Here is a 24,980-nt window from a genome sequence, read left to right as displayed (position 1 = left end):
ATATCGATCCTATTTTACGAAACTGGGAAAAGTTTGGATATAAGGCGTTGAACTATAGTTAAGTAGTTTATTGTTTACCACTATCGACACATGCTGATGCATCTAAGACTTAATTAACTTCCCGAAGGAGAAGATTTTGTTTTCATCAAAAAATTCGACTCGCTAATTTTATGTTTTCTCGACTTTTCAACCCATTCTAAATCGAATGAGACCAAATTTAAAAAAGTATGTGTGTGTATGTGAACAGATTTTTTACAAAGGCATCTAAATGTTATAGAGGATTGGACAAAAATGGAATAAAATAAATGAGAGCAAGTCTAACCATATAACGTTTACACTGAACAAGACAACATGCCCAGGATTGCATTTTTATGCCTAAGCAATTCCAAATACTGATTGGAAGCCAAATACCTAGGTATGCATCTAGATCACAGACTGTCGTGGAAGGATTATATTCGCGCAAAATTAAAAACTATAAAAATTCGAACCGCTAAACTATACTGGTTTCTGGACCGCAAGTCATATCTATCTATTGACAATAGACTACTAATTTACAAGGTGGTAATAAAACCGACATGGACTTATGGCATGCAATTGCGGGGCTGTGTGAGCAAATCAAACATTGCGCTAATGCAACGTGCCCAGTCCAAAATATTAAGACAGATTACTGATGCTCCATAGTTTTGTAAGCAATAAGACCTTACACGACGATCTTCATATTGAATTTATAAACAGAGTTATAAAAATCAACAGTGTTAAACATTGTCATAAACTAGAACATCGTTCTATAGTCACTCAGCTTCTTGAGACACTAATTTCCAGAAGACTGAAGAAGAAGCTGTCCAATGATAATATTTACGACCTTTAGCACTATCAAATCTTTGCACATATGAACAGTATTAGTGATTTCACTCATTGGAGTGATTATCCATCTACCGATATAATATTTATTACAATAATTTATATGTGTGTTTGAAAATGTGTGTGTGTAAGAGTGAATGATATAAGCCAAATAGCTTATAGAATTGTACTGTATTCTGATTGCTATTAAAAATAAAATTTAAACAAATAAAATTTAAACAAATAAAATTGTTTACCACATATTTGATATTTGTCAAGATAGCTAAATCTTATATTGTCATAAATAACCTTGAAGTTCACAGCCTGGTACTGCTGCAAATTATATGGTTTTTCATTCTATCAACCAATCGATTTTTAACAAGCGACCGTATACAATATACCAAATATAAATATTTTACAATATTCAGCACACAAATTTATTACTTTAGATATTCATGTACCAAACTTAATATAGTCCGGCTCTTTGTTTAGTTTTGCACATTGTGCTCTCACCCGCCTCCGGCATGAGTCGCGTGTAATTCCGGGGCGATAGCGCCGCGTAATCGAAATTCGCTTGTTATTCCACGGTTATTATTACATCAGGTGTATGGACTGTCTGATAATTGGACGGAACACATTTTCACTATTTCACAGACATCATTTGCGAATAAAACAAAACGCAATACAACTGTTATCAAATTAGTACTTTGGACTTTGCTTGTACTATTATGTTTTTACATGTTGCGGATATTAATTCTTATTATGTGTACTAATAATTAAATTCAGTGCCTTCGAGGATTAAATGTGCGCTGATTGCTAAAAAACTGTTGTACCAAAGTATTTAATTGTCTTATTTTGTTTTCTGAATAGTTGCAGTATGATGCAAAAAGAATATGAATTTAATGGAGGTTCAAGTACATCAATATGCTTGAAACAAAAGTAGATTTTGAAATATATTAGATACTAGCAAACCCAGCGAACTCCGTTTCGCCACAGATGGTTTCGTGAGAAAGATGAAAAATTTTTTTTTGTTTTATATTTGAAAAGGAAATGAGTAGCTGTGAAACAATGTTTCTACCGGCACCATCTACTTAAAATATTGGTTTGTAGTACATGCTAAGTATCAGAGATGATGTTGTATGTGAAAAAAGATTTTTCTGCTTTTTTGTTGAAATTTTTCTTCAATTTTCTTTGCTATAAACCTCACGGAGCCCGAGACCTTTCCAACGAATGCAAAATCGTCGAAATCGGTTTGTACGTTCTGGAGTTATATCTTCAGGAAGGAAAACCCGACTTATTTTTATATAATAGATAATGTTATGGCTGATCATAATATAAGTTAGATTCTGATTTTTTTATAAAATCTCTATAAAATATAGAGTATTATATCTGTTGAAAATGTACCCGTAACATAGCTATTATTTTCTTTAAAATTATCAGTAAGACGTTGGATCTATTTTTCCCTGTCGTTCCATTTTACTCCGCCAATAGGGTGAAAAAGACTAGGTGACAAATTTTTTATATATCTGTAATAATATATAGCTGAATGTACTGTGTACAGTTTGCTATAAAAAATAAACTAAAAAAAAATTTGTTTTTTAAAAAACAGCAAAAAAACACATTTCTACAATATTGTATTAGCTAAAAGTTTTGCTGAACATAATCAGATAGTTACGTGTTATTTGTTTTGATATAATTGGTTTGGTTTTCACAATATTATGGCTCAAAGACAAATTGGACCATTGTGCCCTTTCCTACCATATATTGAAATGAAAAAATAATAACTGTTAGTAAAAATGACTTAAAAAACTAAAACAATGTATAAATAGAATTACAGTATAAATGAACAAGCAGGCTTTTGAGTTTAATTATCATCGTGTAATGCCAAATTGTAATTAATATTGTTAATTGAATTGTTGTGGCGTTTGTAAAATTGCCATATTAACTTAATGTATTATTGAACTAATTGTAATTAGTGCTCCACCTGAAGAAAGATTTATAATCTGAAAGTACTATATTTTTTAATCTATTGCTCCTTGCTTAATTTTATTCAAGCACTTAAATACCTATATTGATTATTCATCGCAAATACTTTTTTTCGAACTAATAAGCGACTTTGAGTTCAAAGGATATTGATTCGTATTGATGGGAAGACAGGTTCACCTACTTCGGCAAAAGCAAACTCTTTTCGTAAATTTAAAATAAACTTACTTTTATTTTTTATTTAATTTTCTGTATCTAATATTTATTTACAAAATAGTTTATTTCAGCAATTCGCCTGAAGGCATAATTTCATACACTATTAGTTTGAATTGTATGTTGTTTTCAACCATATTTGTTAACTATTATAGAGCACATGTTGCAAGAGTATTAATGTTTTGCTTCTATCCCTAACCAGCATCAGAATTAACTACAGTTAAACTAATAGTTGTAAAGTACACAGTGAACTTCTATGACCAAGTTTCTGTTTAGTATGCACATTCAACATATATACGTTAAATGATTTTTTTATAGATTACAAATTATTCAGTTTTATTATCTGTCGTATATTACAAACTAAAAACTTTCTAGTATTTAGAATTCTTCCCTAAACTTTCTTAACTAGTTGGGTACCTGGAACCGGAATTGTTGCATCGATACATGTCGAATTAACTTTCCAAAAGTTAGGAATAAGTGAATCCTCGCCGGAAAAGTTTAAAAAGGATGTTGTTAAATCATTTTAATTATGTACTTTGTAGTTTCTCTATTTCATTTCGAAAAAAGTCGCGTTTCATCTTTAGCCAAGATGTATAAACTTCTTCATGCATAAAACTTGGTCAACAAAAATTGAATGCTAAAAGATACAATTAAAGTTCATTTCAAGTTGAACTTTTCAGTAACGATTCAATGAAGCATTCGTGAAGTGCATAGAAAAAATAAAAGTTGCTGCTCGATTTCTGCAGAAAAAAGTACCGAAGAGTTTTATATAGTATATTTTTCGTTAAATATCATGATTGGTTGTTCGATATTTTCTTTCAATTGTTCTATCTAAAATTTTGCAAAATTTAATTCAACCTTATGAAATTATTCACAGAATTCATATTTATAATTTCAATTAGCCTTTGCCGTGCCTTTGAAAATTAATTGAATAGATTTGTTGATTAATTAGACCGATATCACTCAAAAACTTCAAAGGCCAAACTTGATTTGAGCCCGAGCTGACTGGCCCCGGCAACTGTAGTCTGACGGTAACCGCATTTAATATTTACAATTATGACCAATAGCATACAAAAAAAGTTTGCTATAGAGTTTAACTAAATATGAATAAACCAAATATGCAATATAAATGCAAATTTTCGATCTTTAGCCGCTCAGATTCCACACTAAATCAATTCTACCGTATTTACACAAAAAGCGCGATGTTGCCACTCTGAACAAACAACCAATTACTGATACGCGAGACTGCAATTTGAAAAAATCCACTCACACGAAATAATGATTCTGTTCACAGACAAACTAATTGCATGTCACAAAAATAATGTTTGTTTTGATATTTATTTAACTGTTTTACGATCGTTTATAACGTTTATGCGATAAATTATCGAGGAGATACACACACACAATTTACCTGGATAATCATTTATAGTTAATTACTATGTTTCATGTTGCTCTCTGAAAAACTGAATTAATTGCCGGTATGATTAGATAAAAAATAAGATAGTAAAAATTTTAATTGCCTTAAAATTAAATCTGCGACATGTCTATTGGAAAAATATTTATGACTTTCATGTCGACCATGTTAAAATAAATATATGAAATCTGTTTGATCATGCAGCAATACATCTACTGTGACAAACATTTAATTTCTTAATATTATCAATATTTAAAAATTGCAAAATGTTCAAAAACCCAGTGATAAAATATTCAGATTTTTTTCATAATTCATCTGTCCTCTATCCTTCCATAAATATATATTATCATTTTCCACCGTGCCAGGTATTTTATAGCAGTTACATTTGAATAATAACTTTTGGCGAAAAGAAGGTACGATACACGTGTAATGTAAGCCAGGGGAAGATTTCGAGAATTTGTCGTATGAATTAACTTTCCAACATCATACGAGAAGAACGGATTCCGAATAATTCCGTCTGAGAGAGGCTGCTCGCCCAGAGGCTTAATTATGGCACAAAGAGGGAAAATTTATTTTATACCTTTATATGCGCATATTAATATTTATATGTTGCTGTCAAGTTGAAAAGGAAGGTGGAATATTTTGAAAATAAAGCATAATAATGTAAACAGGTTGTTATTTTCGTAACAATTGTTAGTCGTGTGATTCACGTTTGACGTTTTTGTATATTGTAGGTGTTCGTGGAATTTTATGAAGCTTTTAGAAAAATTGTTTTATTTTATTGTTCATTTTGAACAATTACTTTTTGTCATGTTTCAAGCAGAATCATCATCTCACTTTCATGAAACTTCTGGTTTTTATTAGATAAAAACTGAATTAGGTACAATTTCAGACCATTATAATTATTAAATTGTTTACCCTGAAGTAAGTGGTAAGTGGTTAAATCACCGTTCACCGAATCGAATCACCGTTTCGATTTGCCAAGTTAGGCAACTTTTATTCAACTGCATTGCTTAATTTTGTTAGTATTTGAAGACATCAGAATTCCCCATTCGATTGGTAATAAAAGTTCAAAGTAGACAATTTCTTTTTAATCAGCTTCAACTGGACGACCAAAGCGTTTTTCATCTTCGAGTCAAAAATCACCAGATTTTTTTTTGACTAAACCAATTTTGACACTCCCATTTTTTTAAGAATTCGTCATCAGAAAAAACAAAAAAATTTTTGAGTACTACTGATTCGTATCGTCGAATAAAATCTATCTTTGCTGCCATATCTGGGTGACGACGCCACTAGGCACGAGTGGAAGCTATTCATTTCGTCGCCCTGAACTTTCATCTAGAAGAAATATTTCTTATTCTATAGAATTCGTATAATGTGGGAGACAGACATTGTATTGTACCCTTTATGCTATCATAGTATCACTTCAATGACTTACGCAATGTCCTGAATTCATGATTCATTTTATATCTGCCGAGAGAATTCTGCCATGGGGTATAAATTCATTAGTTTGCTGGATCGAAACTTCAGAAGTAATGGAATCATTACTGTGAAAATAGGGAACAAACGAAAATTTTCATAACCAATTATGTCTAATACAAGCTCGAATGACCTAATTTCACTATTTTTAGTTACATGATTTTTCTATGATTTGAGAAGTTTAGTAGGTCGAACTTTTTTTATTTCATACAATTATGAGTTACGGGCGTGGAAATTGAATATGTGCTAGAAAAGAGATATTATGTATTTATAGTATGAGGCGAAAAAGTCAGTATTTATGGTCTTGATATTGTAACGGAGAATAATGTGCAATTTTGTTTTTGTCGTTCCCGTTCTGGTGCTTTTAATATCAACAGAAAAAATATATAGCACTATTTGTGGATAAAAATCATCTATATACATATATGGATACATGAATTTTGCTCTGTGTGCTTGGGAATGCATATAGATAATCAGAAGTTATGTTTTTGTTATGGACAAGTTCATTATTCTGAACCTAATTGGTGCATTTACTGTTTTATATATTACATATATGGGTATATATAATAAAAAGACATCCATCCAATTATTAACAAAAACCAAGTTAAGTAGGCTATCATTGCTGGTTTTTAGTCATATTTTGACTTTTATCTTTGAGCAATAATTATATTGTGAAAACCAAACCAAGTATATTACAACAAATACCATATATCAAATAAACAACTATCTGACTATGTTCAGTAAAACTCTCAGCTAATTCATAATTGTAGGCAGGGCCGGTACTTCCTTGAATGCAATGCATGCAAAAAATGTTGGCGCACGTCTTAGGGGGCGCCAAAACGTGGTTCGGAAATGGAATTTATAATATATTATTTTTTATTTTTTTAAATATTAAATCCTGAATACTTAATAGATTATAATAAACAGTCCAACTTAACTATGAGTCATAAAAGGCATATTCAGTTTGCAATGCGATATAAATAGAAACAATTAACCAAATAATAACTTTGCAAATTTGTAAATTATTGTTCTGCTTATTGTTTAATGTACTCTTAAATTTTTTTCTTCGTTTGAAGTTAACATGGAATCGAAAAAGAAAATATTTAGTGTTCAATCCTGTAAGAGCAAACCTACGAAAGTTTAAATTAATTATTGAGCGTTATTGATGAAAAATAGCAAGCTGATTTAGTTAAAATGGAACTTGTTAAAGAAATATATACTAATTATAATAGAGAAAATGGAAAATGGGGAGTCAGTGCTCAAAAAACGGCTTGTTTATTCCGAAAAATTGTATTGTAACTTTTGTTTTTGTTGCAAACTGCATAATATGAAAAATGAAAGCAAAATGAAAAGCGCTAGAACAAATCTTTCATGCGGGCGCTGAGGACCCCAGGACCGGCCCTGATTGTAGGAATGTGTTTTTTCGCTGTTTGTCACTTGGTCCTTTTTACTCAAAAAGCTGGCAAATAAGTCCAATGTCTTATTTTGGTAAATAATCGTTTTTCTGATCCAATTATGGTTTAATTACAGTTGCAAACCTTGCCCGGTGGTGACGCCTACATTCCTTTGCGGGGCCGACAATAGGACCTATAGTTCTCTTTGCCGTTTGGACTATCACAATTGCATACATCAGACGGCAATCAAAGTGGCATGCAAAGGATTTTGTCCTTGCAAAGGTAAGACCGAATGTTCAATTCGAATTATTCATGACCGTTACAATGCTAATATGTATCGGGGTGTTTAAGTTTAATTCTTTATTTATATATGATGGTAAAAACTTGCAAAGATAGAATTTTGTTACATATAATTTACTTAATATTTCATATCAATTCACATCTATATATGCATATTTTTTTCAGAACTAAAATTTTTGTAATATAATTTACTTGATATTTAAAAAAAAAATGATGACTATGCGATTTTTAATATGATAATTACATTATCACGTTTCTTCGTAAAATTACAGTAAAACATTGATGGTTTTCTATGTCAAAATTTAGCTTTTCTTAACGACTTAACAAGCCTCCTTAGAAAAACATTAGAGAAGCTGATTCTAAATCAGCAAAATCGTAAAATAGACCAATGTTATGGCAAGGCCATAATACTTAGCACTTTTCATACAAAATGGTACTAAATACTGCCAAAATGTTATGTAATTACTGTGCGATCATCGTTTTATACATAAAATGTAACTTCACTCACATATTGTTGTATATGTAAATATGCCACATCACAAAGATGCAGCTATGAAAACATTTTTTTGACATTTATTATTATTTCATATGAGTACCATTTGTGTTTAGTACCATTTTATATGAGGTAAAATACACGTAACATAGCCTTGCCATAACATTGATCTATTTTACGGTAGAATCGTCTTTAGAATCTATTACATTCTATCAACAAAGAAAAAATAAGACATTCCTAATATCTGTAGGATTTACTTGAGAACATATTTGGTAACCTAAATTCTCTTATAAAGTTTTGGAAAATTAGGTCAAAGGTAGGAGCATTTGATTGCGATTTCAACTCTATATAAATATCAATCTATCTTATTCCACATGCACCTAATTCTTAGTTACTTTCAATTAAATTAATAGTGTCATACTCTAACTTATGAACAAGTAAATATTATTAAATTAATTAAAATTAAACATATGTAGAAAATATTGATGTGATATTCTCAATCTATGTTTTATAGAACTGAATATTCCCTCTCAAATATTTCTGAACATTTTGGCATACCTTAGAAAAAATGGATGTGTGCGTGTATGTGTGTATGAATTTTTCGTCCACGTTTTCGGGCGTACGGGTCAACCGATTTCAGGAATTTCCGAATGGTTCAGAAAGCATTCAATTCCTATTGATAGGGAGATGTGTTGATTAGTTTTTGGCAAAAGTTGGTGCAATCGTTTGAAGCTTCAGAGCAAAAAGAGTACAGAAAATGGAAATCGAGTTTTTAAGAAAACTGAGCATCCGATTAAAATAATCCATAAACATTTAATTGGTAATGTTGGAAATAAGTGGCAAAAACAGGTCCAGCCGTTTCGGAGATACGGAGCAAAATGTGCAAAAAATTGCAGTTTTTGAGAGAAATAAGCTGTTGTGACCCAATGGTTTAACTATAACTAATATATTACTAACTATAATATAAGCTACGCATATATTCAATTCTCAGTTTCTCAACATTGTATTCATCCCAAGAACTTGTTACATTGTATTAAGTCATATCGAGTAACAAAAGTATTATAATCAGAAATGGGATCCATGAACTTTTTCTTAATGCGTACGTGATTCTCTGCATACGACACATTAATTCCTATGAATTTCGATCGGTGAATCACATAATTTGCACTCACACATATAAATGAATTTAGTTTATCATATCCTAAAAGGAGTAAAGCCCCTCTTCTAAATAAAAGGTTATATAAAGCCAAAATGGAATTTTAAGTTGCTCAGTTGTGTAATTTTCGTATAGACGACAGCATCTCAGAGTATTAATGAACGGGAAAAATAAAAAGTATTCATGAAAAATATTGTGTTTAATTTGAAATTATTATGATATTACTATAACATCTAACGAAATTGGTTGATGAAGAAAAGAGCTATTCGGCGCCCAACAAAGCATTCGATTTGAATGATTCAAAAAAACTTTCTGCTTGTGTAGACGCAACGATTGTTTTTGGAAAAAATATTTCAATTTTTTTTTTGTTTTGAATATCGAAAATAATTCATATTTCCAATGTTTTAATTCGATACGGGAAGTTTCAGCAATTAATTTCAAAGCATGATGCCTTACACCACATAGTCCATCAAATATCGAATGTATTTTATATATATTATCAGAGCAATGATGACAATAAAAATATTCGAAATGGACCGACAAATATCGTAAAAGTGTACTTTACTGCTTTCATATATTTTGCCATTTGAAGATTCTGTGTTTGCTAGTGTCCAATATATTTTGTATTTGCATAAGGTACACGTTCCACTGGAGCAGTTTTATGAATATTATAGCATTGCATTTTGCCCTTACCCGTATACTTCATGCACCGCACTCATTTTTGCCACATGCTCACAAAGACATGAGGAGTAATGTTCTGTCAAGAGTAAATATACTATAAATAGTTGAAACGTGTACCTATATTATCGTTTAGAATAAAGGTACTGAAGTTGTTTAATATTTGATGTACTAAACTTATTGCATCTCAAAAAATGGGTTTGGACAGGGCACAAAGGTCCAGTTTGGCTTTAAGTAATTATACTTACTAAGTCAAATAAATTACATCAAAACACATAACACAAATCAAACAGTCAACAGTCGAACTATGTTCAAAAAAATTTCCAGTTATTTCCTAATTATAAAAATGTGTTTTTTACTATTTTTCTAAAACTTGTAATCCGTTCCTTTTTACCCAAAAGTTTGGGTAAAAATGGGACAGCCAGGCGGCAAACAGATCCAATGACTTATTTTAAATTTAAAAAGAAATTCACGAAATAATAGCTATGTTATTTAGTCAATTCAAATATAGATTTATATTACTTAATCGTATATAGTGCTTGAAACAAGAAGAAATAAACTACGCCGATTCCATATTCATACGTCTGTTTGTGCGTCTCTTCTCATAGCCCCTGTGGCCTAATGGATAAGGCATCGGCCTCCTAAGCCGGGGACTGTGGGTTCGAGTCCCACCAGGGGTACGAAAATATTTTTTTTATTCTAAATTGAAGTAATTTTAACTATTTTGCCTTTAAATTATTTAATTTGTTGTTAAAATTATAATAAAATATTAATTCAGTTGCTAGAAAACAAAAATTAAATTTCATTCGTTTCATCCGTTTGGATTTTTATTACAACTTCTCTAATATACTGTCGATTCTCTTCTTGATGTGTTAATTGTTTTACAAATTTAAATAATTTATAATATTATTTATTATAATTTAATGATTAGAGACTAATAGCTTTTTGAAATATCATCATAGCAAAGTCAAATTGCTCGTATAACTTTGTTTAGATGACTTACAATATTAAAAAAGAAACCATATTACTATTTTTAATATTTATTTATAGCTATGTTTATAATTTAAGCATCAGTTATATTCTTTTTAAAAAATCTAAATCCGTAAAAAACGTATTTTTTTACCTCTCTCCTCGTTAACTTTAGAATTATTTAAATATTATTTTATGTTTTCTCGTCGTTTAAAATCATTCTGAATCCTTTGACACTTTAGAATTATTTAAATTTTATTTTGTTTTCTCGTCGTTTAAAGTCATTCTGAATCGTTTGACACTAATTGGGAAAACTACGTGTGTAAATTTGAGATGGTGTAATTCAGCTTTCGAAAATATTTTTTTGAAAACGGCTTGAAAATGAATTTCAATAACTTGGAAATGGATTTCAATAACTTATAATCCATTTGACAAAATTTGATGAGGACTTAGCTTTACGAGAAAGATCGGCTGGGCCGTTTCTGCCTAATTGAGTGTTAAACCTTTCTTTGATGATTTTGATAAGTTCTACCTATTGATTTTCTAAAATATTGCATGCCTACGAAAAGTGGCTGAATATTTAAAATTCATTTAAGTTTTGATATCAATTAGAAATCACCTTAATAAAAAGCAACATAATTAATTTCAAAAATAAAACCGTTGAAAATTTTATCATCACATTTTAAAAAATTTTTGATCTCAACCTAAATCTCTTATTGATTGAGATGTTTATGAAACTAATCTTGAGGCAAAATGCCACGAACTAGTTTAGACTATTTATTCATTTGATACGTACATACAAATAATATTTCTATTATGCATTAAATAAAATAGATAATAATTCTTATTTTAGGCATTCTCACTCAAAAAATTGGGAACGGTTCTTCTGAATATAGTGCATAAAATGCATTTGCTTTATGTACAAGTTATGTACGTACACATGCTTTCGAATATTCTAATATCATAATCCTGTTATATTAAAATCTATGTAGTTAAATTTAATCTCAAACCAAGAACGCAAATCTTATTAAATTAAATTTCATTAAAACTTTGCTTTAGCATCTACTTCTAATATATCTTGTAAGAGACATTTAAACTTAGGCATTACGTCATTAATTTTAAAATTAACATAAAACAAATTATGTCATGTTTTGCTGAAAATACAGATTTTTTTTTCATATAATTAGGATTTCCTATTTATTGCCAGTGAAATTATTAATTAAAGTTAATGTAATTAACAGAAGTATGCAATAAAATAAAACTATAAGTGCAATTACTAAATACAATATTTAAAGAACCCAACACTTGTTTTGAATTGATTTCATTATGATGCTCTGATAATCAAAATTAAATCATAAAATTATAAATTCTATATGTAATTATGGCTAAAATGAAATATTCTTATGAATACAAAATGTGTGAAAACATGCTTAAGACGTAACTCATTTTTAGCTATTAGCATTATTTTTTCTATCAAATTATTAGGCTTATTTTTGGATAAGATTTTACTTTTAACTCACAATTATTGTAAAATGAATTAATTTGCTTCAATTTCAAGAAATCAAATAACTATCTTATGTTAAACTTATCTAAAATTGCATAACGGTATAACCTAAATGTGGCCAGTGGAATTGCTCTCTTATATTTCGTGCCACCCGAAGAAAATAATTTCATCTTACTTAGTTATTAAGTGGTGAGGCAAGATGAAAATCTTATCAGATAATATTGTACCATTTCATTGTATCAATTACCTTTCCAAATTGTATCAAATCTTTTCAATGATAAATCAATATATCATGTTTTGTAACATTGTATTTTCTCAGACACAACGGATGCTCATCTGCGCAAAAAGCAACGCCAAGCGGAACGCATCAACAATTTTATGACGAAGTACAAGAACACCATCGATAAAGATGCCCGTTCGAAGAAAACTGCTCAATATACGTTCACACCTGAGGATTTCAAATTTGAAAACAAACACTACAAATATATCAAATACACCAAATATAACAAGGTAAGGATAATTTAAAAAAATCATATTTTTTAAATTATAGAGTACATCGAGTGTATCAACCAACGCTTCTAGATTTACCACTCTGAGTTAATTTATTGAGAATTTTATTCTGTTGTTGTAACATTTAGTTCTTCAGATTTTTCTTCATTTTCTAATTTTTTTATTGATCACTTATTTGTTTGGAAAAACTTGTGTAACACATACTTGGGGGTCTTGCTAGTTCGTACAGGAGAGTCAATTCTATGGTAAACACACTCATAGCTAATAAATAAAGAGTTAACATATTTTCAATACCTTCGATCACAGCAACAAACTTAAGTCATTTAACTTATAAATAAACTTCTACTCTACTTTTCTCAACGGCTAATTTTTAGCCAACATACATTATATAGCTGGTATTTGTTACGATAGGACAACCCACTGGTCAACGACCATTCCTTTTATGCATACACTATACACGTATATTAGATATATCCATGATATACCTAAGATTCTAAATTTAATTCTAATTGTACTTGCATTACTTATAAACTAGTGCGTTAATTTTTTTATCATTATTTTTAAGTCTTTATTCATATGTGTCAGAGTTTGGTGATCAAAATCTCCTTCCTCTTTTTGTATTTCATCAATTAGAAATATATTTTTTTTGCAAATATCAAAATAGTGTCTAACACTTAATATTGTTTCACTACCACTGCCCAATGGCCATTATTTCTTTGTTTGCCTTATTTATATCGTAAGATATCGTCTATCTATGATTTCGATGATTTTCCAAGTTATTTTTGTATTTCCGGACTCGTTCCTGTTTTGTTCCATATACAGTTCTGATTTTTATATCATTGTATACAAGTTTTTTTGTAGCATTTCAAGACGAGTTGAAAATTGCTGTAATGGTTTTTGCGCATGGCTTTAGATATATTATTTCTCAGGTTGATTTTAAGCACTCCAATACAGTTTGGTATAGAAGTAATTTTAAATTCATATGCCATTTTTTTTAAATTTCAATAATTTTTTTTAATGTATACTTATACACTATAGTGTGATAGGAAAAAATATGTTTTGAAATCGTTTTAGAAATCATCTCAAATCATGGATATGTTGAATAATATTTTCAATCTAAAAATATAGATTTTACAAAACAAAACGTCAATCTGACTAAAAGTATCTATTTTCAAATAAAATGCGTTGGTATTTATTTGTCTGGAAGTATAAAATACAGTTGCATCTGCTTTCTATGACAAAATGTATTATTCGATAATTCACTTTTAATATATTTATAAGCTAATATTTTAGAAACTTATTTTTATTATCTATCATATTTTATATTATCTTATCATAGTTTTGACTAGGAGTAGGTGTATTTGAATCTTGTTCATATTATATAGTTAAATTTGGCACTTAATACAAGGATTTCTTAAAAATAGTCATTTTCATAGAGGTAAAGCAATCCACATCAAACAAACCAGAAATGATAGAGATAAATTTTCGAAAAACTTTTGTAAAAGCGTACTGTTCCGATATTTGAAAAAATGCATATATTTCAAATCCATTTTTTTTATTTTTTGTATTAATTCTCAATTAACATATTTTTAAAACCAGATATTTCCAAATTAAACTTCTTTCCTATTAGTAGTCCATGGTTCGAACCAGTGGCGTACCTAGGGGGGGGCGGTGGGGGCGGTCCGCCCCGGGCGGCACTTATTTTGGGGCGGCATTTTTTAGTTTATTTATACATAGTTGTAAAAAGCAACTTATTCATTTCATATTTATCAACTTCCATAGGGTAAGTTATAGTAATGGACCGAAAATCGAAAATAAAATTTTTTACATTTCTTCACGTTTTGAAGTTTTCTGAACATTTTGGCATACCTCAGAAAAAATGGAAGTGTGTGTGTTTTGTGTGTCCGCATTTTTTAGTTCACGTTTACGGGCGCTCCGATCAACCGATTTGATGGTACAGAAAATAGAAATCCAGTTTTTAGAGAATGAAACATCCGATTTGATTGATGCAAAAAACTTCAATTTGTAATGATGAGGAGAAGTGGTGATTAGTTTTTGGCGAAGGCAGATCCAATCGTTTTGGAGATATCAAGCAAAATGTGCAAAAAATATCTGTTTTTGAGAGAACTAAGCATCCGATTTGAATGATTCAAAAAGCTTTCTAGATGGATTTTAATTTGAATTCTACCTAAAGTTCAAATGCTCACTTATATACTTGAAATAAATAATTTTAACTTTGTAATTCAGTTTATATATTTCTTATAAATATTAGACAATGCCCTTTATTTCAAATTTGCTTGATTGAGTTTTGTTTATTTACTTTTCTGTAAACATATATAAGTTACAGTATTTATAATTATATATTTGAAAACATTTAATTTTCCTCGAATATATCATTACAGTACGGGAAGTTCCAGCAATTTGCCTTAACTTACAATGCCATACACCACTAGTTAACTTCCACAAGGAGAAGTTTATGTTTTCATCAAAAAATCCGAATCGCTAATTTTATGTTTTCTCGACGTTTCAAGCCATTCTGAATCGAATGAGCCCAAATTTGGAAAAAGTAAGTGTGTGTATATGAACAGATTTTTTGTCGTAAATCGTCGTTTTCTCAAAAACGGCAAAAACGGCTAAAAATTTAAAAGCCACTCGATGTATCTCGATGAGGACTATTATTTGTCAGTTTTGTGCGACGATCGGCCAAGCTGTTTCTTTATAAATCGCAGAAAAGTGAAAAATTTTTCGTCTACGTTTTAGCCTGCAATTCTGAATTGATTTTGAAAATTCAAAAACCGTTCGAAAGATATTAGTTGGGACTCGTGCTGATTAGTTTTTGGTAGAGATCGACCAGGCCGTTTTCTTAATAAAGTTTTTGAAAAAAAAAATTCTACGATTTTTATGATTAATTTTTTGACTATAGATACCATAGTCTTCTAGAATCTAGAAGACTATGGTATCTTCCGTAATATTTTAGTATGATCTAGAATCTAGATCATACTAAAATATTACGGTCCTACGACAACTGGTTTAGCTTTAAAAATTCGTCAAAGTTTGTAAAAATTAGTATGTTTTTTTTTATTAGCATTTTTCAAAATTAGACCTTTGATCGACGTTTTTTTAAAAACGCCTGAACCGATTTCAGAAATTTAAAAGCCATTTGATATATCTCGATAAGGCATATCGTTTCTCAGTTTTGTGCGACGATCGGCCGAGCCGTTTCTTTGTAATTTGGAAAGAAGTGTTAAGCCTTTCGTCCACATTTAAGCTCATACTACCGAACCGATTTAAAAAAATTAAAAACTGTTTGAAAGATATAAAATTTATCAAGGTTAGAGAAAATGTTTTTTTGATGTTTGTTAAAAATAAAATTAGATGATTTAGTTGGTATAACGATAGTGTACTTGGTCTTGAACATAGTAAACCATTAAAGTCCTGCGGAAACTGGTTCAATTATAATTATTGATTAATTAAAATTATTGATTTTTGAAAATTTGCTCGTAGAAAATACTCCGAGTTAACGTGTTCGTTCGTTCGTTTGCAATGATATGTAATAAATCCACTCGGAATACTTTTAATCACTCATAAATTAATTTATTTTTTATTGATTAAGTCGATTATTTACACATTTCGGGAAGTCCATGTAACTTGCCTCAAGGCAAAATACCAGTACCAACTAGTTTTCTTTCTTGAATTATAAATGATCATTATGATTGTTATTATTGACAATATTTGATTTATATAAATTATGATTAACCATATGATTTAGAATTTTATTCCTCGGTGTATATAAATGTATATTAGTGTAAATTTTGAATTCTAATTTAAGAACAGGTTAATAATTTTATTTTATTGTATTCATTAAAATTCGTTGAATTCGTATAAGCATCTTTACGATTTTGTTAGCGATTTTTTCTATTTTTTTATATCAGCTCATAAATGTCATTTCTTTTAAAAAGTTTATATGATTACTTTGAAGTGATTTATCAATATTTTTTTAAATCATCAATTTTTCTTTTGAAAATCAGGGCTGGTGGAAGGCGGGGTCTGCTAGGTCTGCAAAACCTTAGGGCATTATATAAATATGTTGACGAGTGCATATAAATATGTCTGAAAACTAGTGGGGTGGGTGGCATCGTGCCTTAAGGCAAATTGCTGGAACTTCCCGTACCGTAACGTAATGTTCGAGGAATATTGAATGTTTTCAAATAGATTATTATAAATATTGTAACATTGTCTAATATTTATAAGAATTATATAAACTGAATTGCAGAGTTGAAATTATTTGTTTAAAGTATATTAGAACTATAGTCAGAATTAAAAATAAAATCTGAATTATTTTCGATATACAAAAAATTAAAAAAAAAAAAAAAAAAATTGTACAAAATTTTTTTTTTCCAAAATCAATTATTTTGTTAAGACAAGCAGAAAGTTCTTTGAATCAATTGAATCGGACGCTTAGTTCTCTCAAAAACTGCCATTTTTTGTACATTTAGCTCTGTATCTCCGTAATGGCTGGGCCTGCCTTTGCGAAAAACTAATAACCCCTTCTCCCAATCATTACTAATTGAATGTTTTTTAGATCATTGAAATCGGATGCTCCGTTCTCTCAAAAACTCGATTTCTATTTTCTGCACTCTTTGCTCCTTATCTCCGTAACTGCTGAAACTGTCTTTGCCAAAAACTAATCAGCTCTTCTCCTTATTAATAGGAATCGAATGTTTTTTAAACCATTCAAATCGGTTGATCCGTACGCCCGAAAACGTGGGCGAAAATTTGTATCCATACATACATACACACTCACACACACACACACACACACACACACACACACATCCATTTTTTCTGAGGTATGCCAAAACGTTCAGAAACCTTCAAAACGTCGAGAAATGTAAAAATTTTCAATTCCGATTTTCGGCCCATTACAATAACTTACCCTACGGGAAGTTAAAAATTACTCTGTGTATTAATTAATATTGATTAAATAACTTAATAATTTTTTAACTTTCGTAGGGTAAGTTATATATAGTAATCGCAAAAATGTCGAAAGTGAAAATGTTTATATAAATTAACGTTTCAGAGATTTCTGAATTTTGGCATATCTTACAAAAAATGGATGTGTGTTACAAAAACGTGCTAATTAGTTTTTGGCAAAACGGGTCCAGCCGTTTCAAAGATACGGGGCAAGAAAGCCAAAAATTGTAATTTAGTTCTTGAGAGAACGAAGCGTCCGTTTTAAGTAATTCAAAAAACATTTTATTTGTATTGACTAAACAAAGAACTGTTTTTGGGATGACAGGTCTAGAAGAGGTCTAGCGATTACGGAGAATCAATAAGAAAAAGTAAAAAAATGACATATTTGGCGGTCCAAAATGATCATTAGACATATCCACGTCAAATTATCTGATATTTTCTAGAGATTTTAATAATAAGAACATTAATTTACATTTCTATGGGTTCCGTATCAATGTCTAGCCGTTTCGCTTCGATATTTCGTCTCCAAAACAGCTGCGCAGCGCGATTGATTTGAGAAAAAGTTACAAATTTTCAAAATTTTCAAAATTTTCAAAATATTGATAAATCACTTCAAAGTAATCATATAAACTTTTACAAATTTTCAAAAAAATTCAAAACATAAAAAAAAAATTTCAAAAAAAGCCATTTTTTACAAAATTTTCGAAATTATCAAAAATATATTTTTTTCAGATTTCAAAAAATTTTTAATCTTTTTTAAAAATTTTATGTTTCGGTACGGGAAGTGTCAGCAATTTGCCTTAAGGCACGATGCCATGCACCACTAGTTTATTTGTATTAATTTAAGAAAACTACTATTTGACTGACTTATAATTGAAAGGGCGGCAATCTGGAGACCGCCCCGGGCGGCAAAAGTTCTAGGTACGCCACTGGTTCGAACTTATTCAAATTGAGTAAAATATGTTTTAAAAAAAAACGAGAATATAGTTTATTTTTGGTCAGATTTTACTAGATCCCTTTTATCTTTTTGACTTCACGTAATTAATTTCAATTTCAATTAATTTCAAACATAATGCTCGTTTTATTTATTGAAACTTTAATTCACCCTTCATTATACGCTTCTGGATTAATATTGTTTTCATTACCATTATTATTACTTCACTTAAAGTTTGTTGCAAAATCATTCCAAAAGCTATTTATTAATATAATTAGTTGGCGGCTCATTATTTTATTTCGTATTTTGTCGGAACCTTAATTCTAAGTTTTGCAGAAGTCAGCAACAATAACGCAAGTTATTCCGAAGTTACATCGAAGTCATAACTATTAATTCTCTTTTGAATATTCCATTATCGCGTTGAGAAACTTTAAGCCCATTCAGTCCAATAGAACTTTCCATATATAATACTACGAATTATTATCGATAAGAAGTTTGGGTCGTATATTTGGTAAATGTATCTATTTAATAGCTCATTGTATTGCAACTAATTGTGGTAAGGGGATGGATCTCCACATGCTATGTAAAGGAAAATAATTTTAAAACAATATTTAACTTTTTGGCTTATTGTGTTGTTTCCCTTAATAATTTTTGAAGAATTTTGGTGAATGTTTTACTATATATAAATACTTTAGTTTGATAAATATATATACAACTTCTACTTAAAATGCAAATTTCATTGGTATATCTTATACAAAGATCACACTCCATATAACCATCGTAAGCAACTTCGTCAGGAGCTTTCATCGTCAGAGCTGGAATAACTATTAACTTAATTAAATTTTTGTAAAATTGCCTTTTCAACTTATTTTATTTATTTGTCAGTGTAAAAATTCAGGTGGTTCTTATTACTCCAGCCACATGTAAGCTGTAAGTCGTACAAATGATACAAGTACTATCAAAAAGCTGAAATTATTTTTTTAATTCTTCTTATAATTTATTAATTTCTTTGTTGATAAAATCGTACATAAAATCATTATTAAAATTAGCTTTTTACATTCGCTATGTTTGCTAATCGAATGTGAACTGTAGGTTATATAAATCATAAATAACTGATAAAATCAAAGGTTGAGAATATTAGATTACTAAGTTACGTGTTGTAAAATCCTTTTGCCTATACACTTTATAAAAATATTGTTTCAAGGTTGATTTTTATCACACGCCATTAAGAATACATGCATACGAAAATAAACTTTACTTAAATCATGTGGAAAGCTGAAAAGCTCAACTTTATTATAAGTCAAAGGAAAAGGCGCTGTTGGCAATTTGCATAAGCGAATTTTAAAAACTAGTTTTTATATTCAAATTTTCTTGTTTTTGGCGCATCTGCGCATGCTTTCCAAAATATTATAAGTATCTTCATAGTTTAAATTTATTTTCGAATCTAATTTCTTGTTCTTTCTCACGTTACCTGCTGGCTTTCCAATATCATTGTGCAGAAATAATTAATAGTATTTCTGCATTTATTTAGAAATATGGGAAATTTACCTTTTGTGTTATGTTTCAATTTAAAATGCATTTTTACAGCCAAATGCAAGACCGTTAGTCACTTGAAAATTGCAAGTTGCAATCTTCTTGCTCTCAACTCCTCAAGTACTTGACATCTAATTAAGACATTTATTTCTAGGATAACAACATGATTTTCTCTGAAGACAAGGATAGGCAGCGTGGCTTTAACGATGCCACTCTTGACTTGAAAACTAACAGAAATCAAATTCTCACTAACGGAAATTCAAACACGAATCCCAACGGAAATAATGGAGTTGTCTGTTCCGCCTCTGCTCTTCAGTCGATGGGCAATAGACTCTTGGATTGGTTCTCGGTGGTCATGGCTGATTCTAAGAAACGACGAACCCATAATAAATCAAAAGGTAATTACAATATAATATCGGTAAATACTCTGCATTTTATTTATTTTTCTCACAAATGTCGTTTTCAAAACATTTTGAAAGCCTAATCTCAAGTCTGTAATCAAAGTAACTTTTTTATTGTTTTAACTTACTGCAGGGTAAGGTGGGGTATAGATGAAAGCTATAACAGTCTTTTCACTTAAAAGTATATAAACATAAGTTTTATTAGCAAATTTTTCATTTTAATTGCACTTCAGTCAGATTGGTCGATTTTAACATACCAAGCATCGGGCACATCGTTACAACATCAATATAATAAAAAATAATGGTAGCAACTTTGTAGATATATATATATAAATCTACCTGAGATTTCGGATTTATTGTAGTAATGTTAACAAGTGTAAACAAAATCTAAATATCTGCAATGGTACCGTGACCATATACAATTTGAGATGGATTTTTTTTTTGGTTTATTTTTCATAGCAAACTGTCCACAGTACATTCAGCTATATATTATTACAGATATATATTATTTGACTGCGTGAGATGGATCGCTATCCAGCGATAGCACCTTCTGAAAATGATATTTTGTAGTAAATCATTGGAGATACTTTTTTTGAGACGCGTTGGTGGTAAAGGCTTAAGCAGATCACACGCTAATTCGTTTGGATGACAACTTAGACGAGCTTTGTATCTGGAGCAGTAAAGAAATAATTTCTTCTTCTATAGTTGGAATTCTGAGATCTTGATGTATCAACCAATTGGGACCGTATTTTGGAGCATTTCTTTCTTTATTTTGGAACCTTTTTAAAATAGTTATGTTCGATTTACTGGCCGCACCCCATAGTTGTAGGCCATAGGACCATATTGGTTTAATAATTGTCTTGTATAGACTGAAAATGGAATTATTGTCAATATTTTTTACTTCAAAATTTATACTAATAATAGCATATCTCTACTTTTATAAAAAGATTTGTTCTGGTTTTTCATCTGAGGGATCGTTCAAGTTCAATGAATATAATGAATAAATAATTTTTCAGGTGGCACATATTTCTATTTCTATTATTTCTATTCTTTTTTTCCCAGCTCGATTCCCAAGCGGTTGTAAATCCGAAGCAAGATGGATGTTCGGTCATTTGGATCTGGATGGCGATTCTATATTATCAGTTCAAGAATTATACGACCTGGAGCATGATCGCAGCGAACGTTGCATCAGACCCTTCTTAGAGAGATGCTCTGGTGAAGGGGGCAATGTGAGCCCCTCCGAGTGGTGCAGATGTTTCGAGAGGGCTGATAGACCTTGCGCTGCCGTCAAAAGGCGAGCTGTGGCAGAGATGTTGGGTAAAAATAATAGATAATTTAGTAATAGATAATTGGCTTAATTATGATTATACGAAAATATTTTTTTTAGGTGCATATTCACCCGATTGCGATGAACAAGGCTTTTATAAGAGCACACAATGCCATTCGTCGGTGGGCCTGTGCTGGTGCGTCGACAAACACGGCGTAGAGTTTGCGAACACGCGCACACGGGGAAAACCAGATTGTGGTGAGTTTTTGAAGATTAAATTCGTTGTAGGTGTATTAAAAAAGCATGTTAATTCATAGATCTGTGTTTATTTCCATATTACCATATATTTCTCTTATTACACTCATTAGAACGTAAGACCGATTCCACAGAGGCCGTTTTGAACAAAGCAAGTTCTTCGTCGGCGCCTCTGGTCGACGAGTCCCTCAACGAGGACGACGACGAGGACGATGGTGACGACGCCGAAGGATCAGAGGGCAGCGCAGATCAGCCGCTTGACTTTTAATTCATTCATTGGTTTTAATAATAAATTGAATTTATAAAATTCGTTTACTGAAAAGTTGAGAAATATGTGAATATTTGTGATCATATGTTTTCATTTAAAAATTTTGTTTTCTATATAAATCGCACAACGGCTTCGGGAAAAGATGAAAGTCTTGGTTTAATTGCATACGGATTAATAAAATTTGATCGTAAAACTGTAATAAAGTTCTCAATTTTATAAAACTTATCGATGAGGGAAAATTTGATAGACAGTAAAATATAAAAATAGTGATCGAGGGTATGTTTAAATTTATGCACCGAAAATGCAATAAACAATAACGTTCTTCATTATCAGAAAACCGAAATAATATTATAAATAAATGTAAAATACTCAACGCCTTAAAAGTGTCTATTCTCGATTAATTCACCAGATTTATTTGTGTCTGTATGCAATTTAATCAAGACTGATTTCAATCAACTAATTTACTATGTGTCTCTATTAATGTTAAAAAGCATATTAAACGCACAGCTTTCTTTATATCCCAGCATTTGCATTTTCAACTTATTATGATTTGATCAACGTGATTATTGAATTAAACTGCCAGTAAATCAAAAGATTTTGATGCTCACAATATAAATTTGTTTTTCGTATTCAAATCGTACTTAATTTTAATAACGCTTTTCGAAATATTGTATTACCTAAGCATTTTTTATTTATAATTTTAGCAATTTAAAGCATTACAAGCTGTGTGTCCAAAATGGTATTATGCGTTGTGAGAAATATATTCGCATTTACATACATCCAACTAACAATACTTTCACCAAACAAAATAAAAATAAGCTCAACAATAATATTTTCTATTAACCTAAATAAATAATGACTTCATTAACCTAAACTTTAGATGAAATTCCATATTCCAATCTTGTTAATCATAATTACCGTCAATGTCTATTTACTGACCTTAAGGTTTGTGTGATAATATTTGATACAGATTTCGAATATTATGCCATATGATTCACGATGTATTCATATATATACATATGTAAGTAAATATTTTTAAATTTTGCATATTCTTAGCTACAGATAAGTGCATATATTAATTTTTATATTCATAATAAACATATTACGATGAAAACGGTGTAGTAGGCAATATTCAAATTAAATGCGATAGGTGAAATTATAAATGTAGTGATATTTCAGAACTTCTTTACATATTCTTATACTACTTCAATTAATTAATAGAGTACTAGGGAACGATTAACTCAAAGTATTTTTAATAAATTCTTAAAACTGAAAAAGTTCAAATCTGGCTTCCAGATTCTAATCTAAACTGAACATTATTTTTGTTATTGCCTTTGCAGTCAAAAAAATAATTACTAATGCAGTAATTAATTTTAAACAAACTTCTAATTTACAATTACTGACAAAACACATATACTATTCTATTACAATAATTTGAGTATTTCGTTCACTAGTTTCTAAAATATATTGCCTACAAATATTAATATAAGCGTTATTACATTCCATTTTGTAAGTATATAAGATGTATTATTTTAGTTCCCACATTAATCTTAATGTTTTTTTTATTTTAATAATTTCGTTAAAGTTTTAACTTTAAAGTTAATAATTTAATAATATTATCACTACAATTTTCGTTGTGTTTATGGACTATACAAATTTAGATTTGCTTTTTACTTGCTTCTTAGATTTGCTAAACATATTAATATTTATATGTCTAGTATAAAATGTTATAGAGTTAGTTTATAGATTCATAAGATGAACTATAGGAATAAGTAAATATAAATATAGGTACTTGTATATTATTACTTTATTTGATTGTTTTAATATTAGTGTTATAGTAATGTCCCTAATAATTTAGTAATCAAATGCATAAAAAATTTGTGACTTTTACGACACAGATAATTAGCTCTAATTAATTAATAGCCACGGAATTAACAGTAAAAATGGAAGAAGTGTTTATTTTGATAATTTTTTGTTATCGTATAATAATAATTGAATTTTTCAACACTTATTTTTAACAATCTGCAAATATTTGCTCATATAATTAAAACATAATTAATTATATAAAAAATAGAAATTTTAATTCAATTTAATTCCTGTTCAGCCTGGGGCATAATAAAAATTGAATAAATTCAGGCAGATAAACAAACACTAAATCTGCCCAATACAAAATGATCTAATGAACTTCTTAAAAAATTAAAATTATATCAGAAAAATATGTTAAATTCAAAGTTGCTTGAAATGTACATTAGCAATAAAATTATATGGTAGTTTCGTTGTTGGCATGCCATGTGATTTTGTTTGCCAATTGAATTTAAGGTATAATTATAAAAAACAGCTATGATATAAAAAATTATCAATTTCTGAATACTTTCTCCATAATTGCTGACTTCTGCTAAGATGGTGATGATATTA

At 29.7% G+C, this 24,980-nt stretch overlaps 1 protein-coding gene and 1 non-coding gene across 3 annotated transcripts in view; both read left to right on the top strand.

Annotated features, from left to right (window-relative positions):
* LOC113372519 (proteoglycan Cow) overlaps nucleotides 1–22,829 on the top strand; it is a 198,874-nt gene extending 176,045 nt beyond the window's left edge. Inside the window, exons 5-10 of one of the 2 annotated variants that reach the window (XM_026612855.1) lie at nucleotides 7,460–7,605; nucleotides 12,743–12,933; nucleotides 20,529–20,772; nucleotides 21,838–22,092; nucleotides 22,163–22,300; nucleotides 22,411–22,829. In XM_026612855.1, coding sequence (XP_026468640.1) covers nucleotides 7,460–7,605; nucleotides 12,743–12,933; nucleotides 20,529–20,772; nucleotides 21,838–22,092; nucleotides 22,163–22,300; nucleotides 22,411–22,565 — 1,129 coding nt within the window. In that variant the 3' untranslated portion in view covers nucleotides 22,566–22,829. The remainder of the gene's footprint in view (nucleotides 1–7,459; nucleotides 7,606–12,742; nucleotides 12,934–20,528; nucleotides 20,773–21,837; nucleotides 22,093–22,162; nucleotides 22,301–22,410) is intronic. The other variant, XM_026612856.1, reaches the window with a different exon arrangement.
* Trnar-ccu lies at nucleotides 10,558–10,630 on the top strand. The gene has a single exon. It is a non-coding gene; the product is annotated as a tRNA-Arg (tRNA).
* Nucleotides 22,830–24,980: the final 2,151 nt, after the last annotated feature.

This window comes from Ctenocephalides felis, unplaced genomic scaffold (assembly GCF_003426905.1).
Source record: "Ctenocephalides felis isolate EL2017-DRISC unplaced genomic scaffold, ASM342690v1 CF-g0.4_SCAFFOLD_01604, whole genome shotgun sequence".
Lineage (NCBI taxonomy): Eukaryota > Metazoa > Arthropoda > Insecta > Siphonaptera > Pulicidae > Ctenocephalides > Ctenocephalides felis.
Note: the sequence above shows the minus strand (reverse complement) of the source record. Positions and strands in the feature narration are given on the sequence as shown.